The sequence below is a fragment of the Canis lupus genome, chromosome 29, assembly GCF_011100685.1.
Source record: "Canis lupus familiaris isolate Mischka breed German Shepherd chromosome 29, alternate assembly UU_Cfam_GSD_1.0, whole genome shotgun sequence".
NCBI classification, from domain to species: Eukaryota; Metazoa; Chordata; class Mammalia; order Carnivora; family Canidae; genus Canis; species Canis lupus.
In genome coordinates this window covers 22,826,543-22,841,490 of record NC_049250.1, presented here as the reverse complement: position 1 = coordinate 22,841,490, position 14,948 = coordinate 22,826,543, and the positions used below count along the sequence as shown (strand labels likewise).

At 34.0% G+C, this 14,948-nt stretch overlaps 1 protein-coding gene across 5 annotated transcripts in view; it reads left to right on the top strand.

Moving 5' to 3' along the window:
• Positions 1-14,948, top strand: part of UBE2W (ubiquitin conjugating enzyme E2 W) — a 112,696-nt gene that overhangs the window by 56,129 nt on the left and 41,619 nt on the right. For 3 of the 5 annotated variants that reach the window (XM_038579545.1, XM_038579548.1, XM_038579547.1), the window contains 2 exons: positions 4,064-4,219; positions 7,886-7,961. In XM_038579545.1, the coding sequence (XP_038435473.1) occupies positions 4,064-4,219; positions 7,886-7,961 (232 nt within the window). Of the gene's footprint in view, positions 1-4,063; positions 4,220-7,885; positions 7,962-12,328; positions 12,389-14,948 lie in introns of all 5 variants that reach the window. The other 2 variants (XM_038579546.1, XM_038579549.1) reach the window with 2 other exon arrangements.

Below are 14,948 nucleotides of genomic sequence, written 5' to 3'. Positions count from 1 at the left end.
CTCCAATTCCCAGTTACTTTTGTCAGATATTTACCACTTAATGCTAGATTGCCTACATCATATATTATTAATAATTAGATATCTGATTACAACAAATTCTGCTTGTATATTCACTTTCTGTAGTTGCCCATTAAGTATTGTCATCTACTTACAATTTTAATAAGGGAAAGCATTCCCTTATCTTGTCCCTGGAGAAATCTTGGTATCCATTTTGTATATTGGCTTTTATATTTTATAGCTTGTTTCATACAGCTTATTCTTGTAATATGTGTTTTGACCTAGTTTGACACTATATTAGATGTCTCACTTTCTAATTAGTTGCAGAACAGTAGTCTGAACATATTAGTATGCCTTCCTTGTGGTCAGATCTTAGTATAGTGGGATCATTCACCATTAAGTTTGAATGTTTGGAAATCCTTACATATGATTACCATGATTTCATTTCATTACATATGAGTACCATGATTTCATTTCATTACATATGAGTACCATGATTCATTTCATTACATATGAGTACCATGATTCATTTCATTATATTTGATACCAAGTTACCCAGAGGTTGGCTTGCTTAAAACTTTAGGTTGGATGTGGGCTATGCTCTCTTATCTCCAAAATTATATGGATACTGAGCATAGTTATGTTAAATCTCACCTGCTTTTGAAAATACACCATATTGATAGGGAGATGTTTGGAAATTTAGATTCATCTGAGGACTGCTTCTAATGCAGGCTCTGAACTTCAGGTGTGATTTACATGCATTAGATCTAAGATCCTTTTCTAAAATGTTGTTGTTGTTTTTTTCCATAAAACTGCTTATTTAAAATCTGTAGTTCCATTTTATTGTTTGGTTTATGAATTTGTGCAGTTCTCTGGTTAACTGTTTCTATGACTAGGTTTGGTTTGAAAAAATATTTTTAAAATAAATAATTTTTAAAATAAAACAATTAGCAAAGTTCTTATTTATTCCCTTTGGTTTCAAATTCATTGTATTCACTTGTCCTGTTAGATCTGTTTTAGTTTTATCGGCTACTTGGGATTTCCTCCTTCAATTTTTAAAATTTTGAATATGGCTAATCATCCCTTAAGTTTTCAGAACCTGCTTGGCTGCATTATAATAACTGAAACGTCCATTTCCTCCTTTGGATTGTACCATGCGGTAAATAAATGAGGATGGTTAACAGCATGATCTTAAAGAAATTCAGCCTTGGTTACTTTCCCCATCACATGCAAAGAACCAGAATCAGTGTTTTTACATCAAAACTGTCTATGGAAACTGCTTACCAGCCTTTTTACACGAATAAATTGTTGAAAAAAAGTTTTTTCTTTAATTTCAGGAATTCATCTCTGGCATGTAAACTCAGCCTTTCTGTGTTTAGACAAACTTCTAAAATTCTGTATCTGGCAGATTAGACCCTAGAGGTTACCTATAATATGTGCAGCTAATTGATTCCCCTGTTTGGTTGCTGAAAGTTTCAGGCTGGCTACATTTGCCCTGCATGCAGCATGTGAAAAAGCCCCAGCTTTTTTTTTTTTTTTTTTAATAAGGTTTATTGAGATCTGATTTATTTTTATTTCAGTCTCCTCAGCCTTTGAAGCTGTTTCCGTCTTGATTTCTGGCCCTCTTCAGTGCTTATCAGTGTCTGCTGCTCCTGCTGTAGGTGTCTTCTGCCTTCCATCCCTTTTCCTCTCTCCTGATTTCCTTTTGGTTTGTGGGTATTTCTTGGCTCTAAGGCCAGGTGATTTAGTTTATAATCCATTCTCTCCAAGAGCACTACTGCTTTTTCCTTCTGCTTTGTGAATTGGCTAGTCAGAGCATGTTGTGATAACCTTTGTATTTTGCTGTCTGTGTATTTTCCTTGATGGTTGCTAATGCATTGATTAATTTTTGCCAAAGAAGATAACTTGGGAGTTCTCCCATTTTTTGGCACTTTCAGAGCACTATTCTACGTGACCTTGTAAAAAGGAGACCTTACTGGAAAAGAAATACCCTTTAAAAAATACTTGAGGCCAGGGGATAAGGTCTTGGGCATTGTTTGTGTTCTTAATGAAAATATCCTACTGGTCAAATGGGATTTTTGTGGCAGAGTGAATACCCCAGAGCAGATGCATATTCTGTGAGATTTGTAAACTGTCATTCTAGACATCTATAACACATTGTACGAATATCACATGAATATAATATACTACATGTTTGTAAAAAATAAAATTAAAAATAATTGTAGATAGACTGAAAGTATGGGAGCTGCAAGACCATTTAAGCAGTCATTTCCTTTAGCGGAGCATCACTTTTTTTTTTTTTTTTAAGCAAAAAGTGATGAAAAGGATACTAGCACTGATAGGTAAAATTGATAAATGATACTCTTCAAGCACAGCTGTGCTAATGTTGTGGATTGGGTAGTCTTCTGCAATCAGGCAGGGCAAGTAAATTGATATGTCTTATTTTGAAACCTGGTTTTCAGCTTTATTTTAGCTCTTTTTAGTGGGAATGGAGGGTGCATGACCAGAATTTAAAGAAACAAAAACTATGCAAGTATGTAGTCATTCCTTTTGTTGTCTTCTACTAGCTTCAGCCAAGGAAATGTGTTCCATATGTTAGTAGTATATTTGAAATATTAGAGGACTCCTAGTTATATGAAAGAGTGCTTTGTTAAAATGTAAGTATTTATAAAATTGTAATGAAGCTAGATACTTGAAAATAAAAGCAAAAACTCAGTTTATGGTATCTTTCTGTAACATGTCCCATATTAAATGATGACATACCTTACTCTAGCCACATGTATTTCACTGGCTCTCTGCTCTTATATAAAGGGGAAAATAGGTTATACCCAGAGCAATAAATATTTTATTAATTTCTGATATAACTGAAGGTGGGGTTTCTTCTTACTAAGATTTTGCTGTATTCAAATGTGAGACAGTTTGTTAGGGCTAAGAGAGATACTGTAAGTGTTGTTTGGGAACTACTGGTTTATATTTGGTGAGCTTTATAAAAACCCATCATACCTACTAAATCAGTATCTGTGAAAGTGGAGCTGTTGCACTTACATTTTTAGCCAGATCTTCAGGTGATTTTATTTTTAAGGTCAGGAATTAATAATTACTACTAAACAATAAAAATGTTAGGTCTTACTGCATTATAAAAATCATGTAAACATTGGTGGACTAATTTTTATATCAAATTAAGTAACTTATGAAGTAACATAAACATTCTTAAATATTAGACTTCTGTTTCTTTGTCCTACTTTGGGCTGTGGTTACAGATTCTGAATCAGGATGTATAAATTCACTCTTCTACCTCATTCAAATGCTGAAGGTAGATATGTTTACGAAACACTGCTATTGGGATACTTAATCATGAGGGTAAAGGAAGGAATAATAGATTTATTATCTTTCAAAATGGTGCTGTGGCAAGATGGAGAAAGGAAAACCTGTTAAGAAGAATTAAGTAGAAGAAAAGGCAGAGAAAAACTTGACTCATTCAACCTTTGTTTTTTGTGTGTGTAGGCACATAGTTATTTGCTGATCAATAAGTAGTAATTTTTACCCATCATAATGGATGAGTGAGTTCAGAGAAGGTGAGATATATATAACAGTTATTTCCTTTTGCACAAAGCACCTCACGTAATAGCATTGTTACAGGTAGAAGTGATGTTCCTGTCATATGCAATTCATATTGTCTCAAAATTAAATACCTTTGTGTTTCTATATGCAGAGAGCAATGAGTACAATTTGAAAAAGCATTCTTACAAATATAGTTGTCTTTATTAGGCTAAATATGCCTGGTAATTTATAAATTTTTAAAGGGAATTTGTGAAAAATAGCTGAAATAAAAAACGGGTAACCTGAGTTTTTTTTCTGTATGTTCCATCCCCTACCTACGTGCTCATTCATACAATGAAACCAGTACTTTGTGAATTGATGAGAATAAACAGCAGGCAGTTGTTTATCCTTGTTTCTGGCACTTATTTTGTTTTTAACTGGTTTTTAAAATAAGTTCTGTGGAGAATATGTTATGTCTTGGTAATACAGAATATTTGAGTGTTAATGGAATTTTATTCTTTCTTAGGTCATGTTTACTGGTGAAAATATTCCCGTTCATCCTCATGTTTATAGCAATGGTCATATCTGTTTATCCATTCTAACAGAAGACTGGTCCCCAGCGCTCTCAGTCCAGTCAGTTTGTCTTAGCATTATTAGCATGCTTTCCAGCTGCAAAGAAAAGGTAGGACTTCTCAGAATTATTCCAGGTAATATCTATTCTTTTAGTTTAGGTAGCGAAACTATTTTAATACTATGTGAAGGAAGGACTTAATGCCTTTTATTATGAAGTTATAGATAATATGTTTAATAATAGATTAGAAATAGGTATTTTGATACTCTTTCACTCCACATGGAAGTAAGACATTGTTTTATATTTCTTAAACAAAATTTCTGCAGATGTTCTTAAGTAATATGAATTTTATTTCTGTAAGCATGCACAGGGCAGAAGTGTACAAGAAATTCTCACTTCTAGATTTCACCACGGAAAGCCCCAAGAGCATGTTTCATAGCTGCTTTCTCCCCTCTGGTGGCCCCCACACTGTCAGCCACTTTTAGGGGGTTTCCCAGCAACTAGAGCTTTCCTATCCATACTGATCATCTAGTGATTAGGTTGAAGGAGGAAGGTTAGATTACCGGTAGAATTTTCAGGACTTTTTCTCTAATTCTCCTTTATTTATTCACAGATTCTATGTCTGTTGGAAAGGTGAAAATACCAGAAAGAAAAATCACATAAGTTAAATATAGGATACCCCTTTAAAGTATCTAAATTCCGTGTGCATTTCTGGCCCTCTTGTTATTTCTGCCTCAGGGTCAGTGTAGCACAGTGTTCATGTGTTTATATATTTTAAAGCCTCTTTTCTTCATGAGGGTTTCCTTTTGTATTGGGTTTAAAGGAGAAACAGCTTTACCTTGCAGATTAGGGATCTGTGGGGTTATTACAGCAGTGTTTTTTCCTTGTGTTCTCCAAATTCAACTATCATTTTTACTAAGTTCATATTTAGAGAACTTTAAGTAGCTCATTTTTAAATGCTAGATTATCTAGACTCTGAAACACGCTTAGCTTGGCAACGTAAGTTTTTTGAAATGTTAGTTCCATAAGAAGTTTCTTGGTGTTAGGTTTAAAAAAAAAAAAAAAAACACAACAGCTTTTTTCGTTCAAAGAAGCATGGGAAATAATGGTTTAAATTGTATCTTCTTTTTAAATTATAGCATTAAGAGCCCTTAATATGGAATTTTATATACCATATAAGAAAGAAAAAACTTCCAGCAGTTAAACTATGACACCATTAGTATAAAACACATGTATCCCCATTCAGGAATATTAAAATGTAAAGAAAAAATGTACATCTTAGATGAATTAGGGTGCACATTATCTAATTGTAGTATGACTTTTTAAGTTTCCTCTTTGCCTGTGGGCTTTTTTTCTAGGTTGCATTTTAAGGCTACACTTGAGCTTTTGTTAACCCCAAGGGCTTTGGAAACAAGTCTTATTCGTTTATTGCTTCCATATTTTCTCCTCCCCCACACTTCCTCTCCCAGCGCACACATAAGTTTAAAATGTTTAGGTGTAGAGTAGTTACAAAGACTTCTGTGTCCTTGTTAATGTTTAATGTCTTTAGGAAGGTGAAGCAGTAAGTCTAGGATTTTAAAAAGGAAAGTTGAGATGAACACCGGTGATGTGTGTACATAGCTCTTGCATGTGCCTTGTAATGATTACCACTTTTTTTTAATATTTAATATAATGATATATAATAATTAAATAAATGTAATGATTTACAATAGTATAAATGTAATAATTTACTATTAAAAACTAGAAAATAAAAAAAAATAAAAACTAGAAAATAAATTCTTCATCTTCTTTATCCTTTTCTAATCCTATTTCCTTCATATTTCAGTTGTCTACTAGTTTTCTTGCATAGTATATGCTTAATTATTCCATTTCAAATATTGGCAAGCTATATTATATAATCTAAATTATACTTAACCAAGATAATAATATGGAAGTAATTCTGGCAGCATTAATTAGTTCTCTGAAATACAATAAAAATTTAGTAAACGTTTATTAGGTACCTATTAGGTGCTGTTTTTACTGAGCCAAGTACTAGGTTACAAAGATGAAGAGCAAACTTGCTTTGGCACTGAGGGGATCTAGCTCCTTAAATAAGCTTTTAAAAGTCTTGTAACTACTCACCAAAAGCTCTTTTAAAGCAGGTGAATTTTATTCTGTGGTTAGTGTGGTTCTATGACTTTCATTTTAAAATTTGACTTGAATACATATTTTAGTTTTTATTGTAAGAGTTTGGGAACTTTGATTTAGTCATAATTCTTTCATTCCAATTTTATTTTTCGTAGTTAAGAAAGATTCCCTAAAGTGAAGGCAAATTCTTTGTATCAATAGCTTTCAGTAGATTAAAGATAATTTCTGATATTGAGAGGTCTTTCAGTAATCTATTCTTAGTGCCCTTATAGATATAGATATCTATATAGATATAGATAGTCCAAAGTTTCTAGCTTGCATTTAATTGCTAAAACAATTTTGATAATCCATCTTTTTGTATAGTTCCTTTATTTTTCTAAGAACCAAATCTCCACAACCACTTATCAATAGTTTGGCTATATTCTTGACTTAATAAGCAAATAGAATGAGTGTTGTTTTTCTCCCCCCCCCCCCCTTTTTTTTTGAAGATGCTGTTCTAATCAATATTATGAAATTACCTGTTTTCATTGGTAGCAATTTCCACATGAACACAGATTATGACTTTGCAGGACAAACAGCAGCAGATCATTCTTTGAAATTGTCAGGCATCTAATTTCATATACTAATTTTTCAGATATTTTCTCAAACCGTATCAGCGGGGTAATCTTGAGGTAGTTGTTTAACATCTTATGCTCTGCTTTTCCGTTTTGTTAAGTTACTATTAATGTTAACTTGTAAGGGCATTATTAGGCTCAACTAAGGTCAGTTATGTACATGAGTTGTAGAAGTGCCAAGTGGACTACCTGTTTCCCTACCTGCTATCAAGGCAGTCCTACTCACCATTGGTTTTTGGTTGGGTCTCCTTACTAACTTATCTACTAACCTGTATTCTGTGGCTTTTATATAAATTTGATACGTTTCCAGATTTTTGTAGAGAATCACATATTTCTTCTACTTCGGTATCCAGTAGTTTTCAGGGAAATACCCTTCCATAATCTGTCTTCAGTGTTGTTGGCATCACTATTTCTGCTGTAGCTCCCTTGCAGAGCTGCCATAGGTTTCTAATATTGTGCTATTCAGGGCCTGTATATGCCAATATTAGCTTTTCCCCTTTTTCGCTCTTGTATAGTGTTTGGAAACTGAATCCTTTGGTCTGTCCTTGGTGATTCTTATCTTACAGGAAAACAGTAATTGTGGAAGTACATAAGTTGCTGTTAGTTTTTCAGACAAGCCTAGTTATTAGACTTCTCTGTATTTCAGTTCACTAAAATAATTAGTTCACTAAAGTCATTACTAAATTATTCTAGAGAGATAAAATAAATGAAACCGAAATTCTTTAAAATCTAATGCTGCTGCTTTGGGTTAATAGTCACCGTCTAGTAATTCCACTGGACCCTAACCCAAATCACACATGCATAACCCGCCCCCCCCCCCCCCCGCCCCCCCCCCCCCACGACACACACTTTTTCATTGCAGTGTCAGGGGTCTGCTTTTCCTAGAATCTATTAATAATTTCAGTTCTGCCACACCAGTGTTTACATTGTTTTTATACTTTCTGTAATAATTCTGTCAAAGCTTTTACTAAATCTGTCTTCTTAAATCTTCTTCCATTTTACAACTCTTACCTATTTAAACTCTTTTTGGTTTCAGAGACGGCCACCAGATAATTCTTTTTATGTTCGAACATGTAACAAGAATCCAAAGAAAACAAAATGGTGGTATCATGGTAAGCACTTTTATTTTAAAATGATGACTTTTTAGCATTTTGGTTTCAAAGATTATATATCTGTTTGCTGGGGGGAAAGGAGGGAATATATAACTGATGTATTTTTGTAATATGGAAAGAGTCTTTAAAACATTTAAGCCATTTAATGGATACACTAGGCTAGATTTTTATTGAGGCATGTGAAATCATAGCTACTATAGAAGTGAAATCTAAAATTGCTTTAACATTCTGAAACGCTACCATTTTATTACTGAAAAAGAGTCCTTAATAATCCTTAGATGGAACTAGTTATTGGGAAACCTGTTACTTGAAATAGAAGTTTTGATGTCTTTTGAAATTACTTAGTTCTGGTGGTGTTCTTAGTGGCAGGAGGGGGATCACATTGTGAGAGATGACCCATTAAATTAAAGAAAGCTCTTCCTGTTCTAATTGTCCTCAAAAATTTGTGGTGCTCCTGATTGTAGCTGTATAAATACAGTAGTCTCACTGATTTTGTTTTATTGTTTTTGTTGGGAGAGTGTTAATAGCTTTATAATTGAAAACTGCTAGCATCTTTTCTAAACTGACCTCACTGCTTCCCTAAAGAGGTGTATTTGAAATTCAAAACAAAATTTTATATTCCTCAATCTACATTTTGAAGTATACGAATAACCACCCCCTGTGAGTTTTGTATCCATAAGAGCATTTCCTTTATTATTCTTTTTTAAAATGTTAACCTAATAAGAAATTAGAACTGACAGAGCTAACTAATAGGAATATGGCCTTTCCCCTTTACCTTTCTATCCATTGTGAAATCTTCTGTTACCTGAGTTAATTTGAGTTACTTAAAAACTTTTAAATTATAAGAGTTCCAGGTGTTAGTGATGACTAGAATCAATATAATAGCACTCTGCCAGCAGTTACAAGTTAGAAAACACTGTGAAAGAAGAATGCCATTCTTGAGAGCCATGGAAAGGTAAATATTCAGGCTAGTGTTAATGGCAACAATAGATGACCTAGAAGAAAAAAATGACAAAACTTAATGAGAGCTAAGAAAAAATAGAATTATTTGATGACAAACTATTATTACAGAAAAATGTGTGTTCTTTACAAATTAAAAGTTTAATTTAGTAAAAATCTGGTGGAATGATGGGTACATGCTTGAAAATTTTGGAAAAAAATAATAGGTGAGAGGAGCAGTCTGTATTTTGAACTAAAGGATAATGAAGGAGAATTGGTCTACCAGATACCAAAACATATTAATGCAGGAATAGACATCAAAAGAGAATTACTCTTTCCTAGGCCTTTTTATATATATAAGATTGTAATATATAGTAAATTGGATGTCAAAACCAATGAGAAAAAATATTTACTAAGTAATCTTATTAGAGAATTGGTAGTCATTTTGGGAGAGAAAAATTCACATTTTTACTTCATATATAAAGTATTTCCTATGGATTGAATTAAATATTTTTTTAAAACGAGAGGGACGTCTGGGTGGCTCAGTGGTTGGGTGCCTCCCTTCAGCCCAGGACGTGATCCTGGAGTCCCTGGATCAAGTCCCATTTCGAGCTCCCTGCATGGAGCCTGCTTCTCCCTCTGTCTATGTCTCTGCCCCGCCCCCCCCCCCCCCCCCCGTGTGTCTCTCATGAATAAATAAATCTTTAAAAATAGAATAAAATAAAACAACAAGAGAAATTTTATTTTTTCTAAATTTAATTATCAACTCTGTAGGAAGGAAAGATTTCTGAAGTTAAAAAGAATCACAAAGACGTTAAATAGTTTTATGAAGGGACGCCTGGGTAGCTTAGTGGCTGAGCATTTGCCTTTGGCTCAGGGCGTGATCCTGTCCGGGGATCGAGTCTCACGTCGGGCTCCCTGCAAGGAGCCTGCTTCTCCCTCTGTCTTGGTCTCCTGCCTCTCTATTTTTTTTTTTTTTAAGATTTTATTTATTCATGAAAGACACAGAGGCAGGAGACCAAGACAGAGGGAGAAGCAGGCTCCTTGCAGGGAGCCCGACGTGAGACTCGATCCCCGGACAGGATCACGCCCTGAGCCAAAGGCAAATGCTCAGCCACTAAGCTACCCAGGCGTCCCTTAAATAAATAGTCTTATGAAAATTTAAACCTTTCAGAAAAACCTCAAAGCACAGTCAACATAAGGTTTAAAAATGTGAACAATTATAGCTTTATTAAAAATAAAGACCATTTATGAAAATTGTTTAACATAAATACACTTAATTAAAAACATAGGCCAAAAATTTGCAATACAATAATTACAGATTTAATATTTTGAAACTATTATTGAATTGGCAGAGTTGACTAAAATGAATGCAGTGCTGAAAAGAGTAAAGGGTAGAATAGTACTTTATATTTACTGATGGTATAGCAAGTTCAGCAATATTTAACAAGCTTAAAGTTTAAGATCAAGCTTTTTGTCTGTTACCAAACTTGAGAGTAATCCATCCTAAGAGAATCATCTTTAAAACAAGAAGTGTTTTGGGCAGCCCCGGTGGCACAGCTGTTTAGCGCCACCTGGAGACCTGGGATTGAGTCCCACGTCGGGCTCCCTGCATGGCTGCTTCTCCCTCTGCCTGTGTCTCTGCCCCTCTCTCTCTCTCTGAATAAATAAATCAATCAATCTTAAAAAAAAAAAAAAAAACAAGAAGTGTTTTATACATGGAATGTTCAGTGGGGCATTATAATGTACTCTATTTCTTATTCTCCGTATGCTATTTTCCTGAAATCATTCTTGCATAGGCACACACAAAAGCACCCTTCCTCAACAAACCCTTTCCTACACACACCCTATTGGGAATTCTTTCACCAAAATCTTGCTGATTACTTTCTGTTTTAAGGAATCTAATAAACCTTATTACCGTGCCTAGAATGTTGATTTTGCTTTAGTTTTTAAGAGATCCCCAGATAATTCTGATACAGCTTGTCACTTGAGAACTACTGTTTCAGGGATTCTGAGATACAAAAGGACAAGTTTCGGGCAGCCCGGGTGGCTCAGCGGTTTAGCGCTGCCTTCAGCCCAAGGCGTGATCCTGGAGACCCAGGATCGAGTCCCATATTGGGCTCCCTGCATGGAGCCTGCTTCTCTCTCTGCCTGTGTCTCTGCCTCTCTCTCTCTCTCTCTCTCTCTCTCTGTCTCTCATGAATAAATAAAATCTTAAAAGGACAAGTTTCCATATGAAATGAGTAATCAGACTTAAGTAATTCTGAGCACTGAAGGTCTGCTAAAGCGTTTAACAAAAAACAACAAAAAAATAAAATAAATCATTTAACAAGACCCTACTTTAAGTAAACAGCCCTTTACTTCAGTTTACATTACTGACTTCTCATTCTTTTTCATCTTCTTGCCGTTGAGGACCAAAAACCAAACTGCCTCTTCTCTCTGCGCCTTTACAAGGAGGCCTTCCAAAAAAAACAGACAAAGAAACAAAATTTTGAATGTCACAGACCCATTTGTCTTAGCATAGAATGTAAGATTAGTCAATCAAGAATATTGACAAGCCTAGTCATTCCATTTCAACCTGAACTTCACTAATAATAGAAAAATCCCTCATTGCCTTCTCCACAGTGTTTTTAAACCACTTGAGTTTTCTATTAAAACTGAGAAGAAATTTCCTTAGAGGAATGAATTTTTAAAAATACATATATTTTGAAAGTATAATCTTTGCTATTCTGTGCTGCCTCAATGTTAGACAGTGTGTTCCTATTTTTTTCCCTTCCTTCCCGGGTAGGGAAATTTCAGAAAGATTACAATCTTTCAGGCCTTCTAATGCTGCCTTATGAGAAGTCATTTATCTAAGAATATTCCCAGAATCTCTCATTATGTGTTTTAGAATAAGAAATAGAGAAAGGTCACATAGTGAAACTAGAAATATCAAATAAATTCTTTAAAATAAAATACACTTCATTGTAGCAGTTATTTTTCATAGTAATTTTTATCTGTTAAACCAAGAAATGTATGCTTTCATGACTAAAATAGAAAAGTCTTTGAATAGTTTAAACTATTAAATTCTCCACCTTAACCAAGAAATACAAAGAAAAGAGAGGTTTCTCAAATTAAATTAGCCTCTTAATGTATACTAGTCCTGGGTTTATGTGAATTCATTCTGTCCTGGGAATTCATTTACTAATAAACAGATTAAAAGTGTCTCCCTTCCCTTCTACCCCCAAATACAAATTAGCCATTTTAAAAGGACCAGATTCTATTTCAACTAAATAATAACTATTCTAGTTCAGGTTCTGGTCCTAGGTACAGATAATTTTTTTCATTTACAGATAATTCTGTTTAAAACATGCTCAGTGATTATTCGTATCTCAATCTGTTTTCTACTCATGCTTGAACCCTGCATATCTGAATCATTTCCTTCCCAGAATCTCTCTTTGAATCAACAGTTTGCTCCATGAGTGACCCTTATATGAAATCAAGGACAGGTAATACTAGTTATACTTTGAGATGATAGAGCAACTGTTCTTTCATAAAGGTGGGTGGGTTTAGACAATCCTTCCTTCATCTTTAAAAAACTAAAGCATTTTAGCTATATAGCATATATTATCTTTGCCTTTATACATTTCAGAGTGAGTTATAAACAATGTGAAAATAGCTCAGATGTCAGCTTGTTTTTCTGTTTAGCTGCTTTAATTCTAAAAGATCTTCATTGATTGATCATGTTATCCTTTTAACACCAAATTATCAAGAAATATGGACTTTTGTTATTTCTTAGTATTATCTAATTCTGGAAGGATTATAAGGTCAAATCAGAGTCCCGAATGTGACCTGCAAACCTAAACAAAAAGATCAGAGACTGAACAAAGATTTGCTTAGAATTGGATGAACTCATTGAATCAAGATTTCAGTTTTTAGAAGCCAAGCACAATTGTAAGCCTCAGGTACAAGCTTCACAGTCCTCTGTGGTGCTGACCAACATAGTTGGGTCAGTGTGAGTCAGTGTCAGTATTTGTAATCAAAGAGGCAAGAGAGGTTTCAGTTTAGATCCATAATACCTGTGTACTTCAGAGGGGGCTTCCTGGATGCAGTATGGATGCACTATTAATGAAAAACCATTATCTCCTGGTTTTAGAAGAATAAGATTCTACTGATACACCAAAATTGAGCTCTCAAATACCAGTGTTAAGTTCCTGAAAAAAATCCTCTTTCAACTTAAATTTGTGCATCTTCCACATTGTTAGTATATCTTGAAAATGTAGGCCAGTTATTGCTACCCTACTGTTAACTGTCTTTGTGATATCATTCTTTGTGCATTTCAATATGCATTTCTTTTGGGATTCTTCTCTAGCTCCTATTAAAGTATAAAAAATTATTGATATGTGAACACATATTCCTTATTGTTACTTACTTGAAGTTTACTCTTAACCTGTCTCCCAGAATTCTTTTATAGTTTCTGTTCACTAAAGGATTATGGTCCATATCTGCATTGGAATACAAATACTCTGTGTTGCAAACTTAGGCCAGAGGTCTATATGTTTTAAAAAACCAATTAAACAGAATAGGATTAAAAAAAAATAAGGGAAAATAAACCAAATAGGTATTTGAATAGACAGCTCATTTCAGCATACAAAGGGGCTGAGGAATTCAGGGCTAGAAATGGTCCTTAGAAAAGAAGTGTATACAGTTTAGTGCACAAATGAATGAATGAGCCTCAAAGTTCAAAATCATAAAATAGCCATAATTCTTGAAAAAGATAAAAAGTATCTTTTATGAGATCATAAAAATATTTCAATAAGATAGCTAATAGAATCCATTAAATATGATCCATCTATTTCCAGGCTCCAAATTGAACATATACAACTTAGTTTCATAAATGATTGCTTTCCACAGAGAGCAGTACTGACCTGGTTCCTGAAGCATTTTCCTTAAGGTGATAGAGAATTGAGCAGTAGAGCTTAAGACTGTAATTGAGTATTCGCTTCAGAAAACTAGGCTTACAGGAAATAGAATGGCATATGTTTAGATGTTATGAGGAGGAACTGAGTTTATAAATTTGGGGAGGAGTAGAGGAATATCTTTTTTTTTTTTTTTGGAAACTATAGACTGCATTCTGGTTCCATTCAGCTGGGACATTTCCTGTAGAATTCTAAGGATTACAAGGTGATAGGAACATAAAATCATCTCAGACTAGTATTAACAAACTTTTTCTTCCTGCCCTATAGCTGTCCGTAGAATTACCTCCATTAATTGTGAACCTTTTTATATTTCCACTACCTTTTAGGATTACAGAATTACTTTCTAAATTCCTAAGTCCAAATTTTTACCCGTTTTAGCAGTTTTTTCCCCTTTATTTCCTCCTAGATAACAATTCTCTTGTCTTTGAAATCTTTCTTGAATTGGTTAATCAAGACAACTTTAATCCCCTAAACTGTTGAGAGACAAACCTACATGTAAAGATTTATTTTTGTCTTTCTTGGAAGTAGGATCCCACCTTCGTATCCACTGACTTATTACTGGATTCCTTTTTCCCCACTTTATTATTACTGACTTATTACTGGGTTCCTTTTCTTCTAGACTTTTGTCTCTGGAAATATCTAAGGAGATGATTTCCAATATAATGTGATGGTTGTGGTGTCCATTAAAATGTGCTGGTTCTGATACTCTGGGGAAAACTGTATGGCCTTCTTTTAATATAATTCTCTCTCTTAACTTCCTAAAAGCCCAGTGAAGTTAGTCATAGTAGATGTCATCTTTAGAACTGGTTATTGTATATTATATTTGAGGGTATACTTTCAACAAGGGCTTCTACAGTTCCAGAAAAAAAAAAAATTTAAATTGTTAATCTGATTTCTTTTTTTCAGACCTTCATCTTACTACAAATACTTTAGCCAAGAGGCTAGATAGATTTTGTTCTTTAATCACGTTTTGTAGACTTACATCTGTCTTTTGATCCATGATGAGTTTATTCTAAAACCTCTTTTTTTGTAAATTATCTTAGTATTTAACAAATGATTTTTTTGCTTCTTGGTGATAGCTTTTTTATTT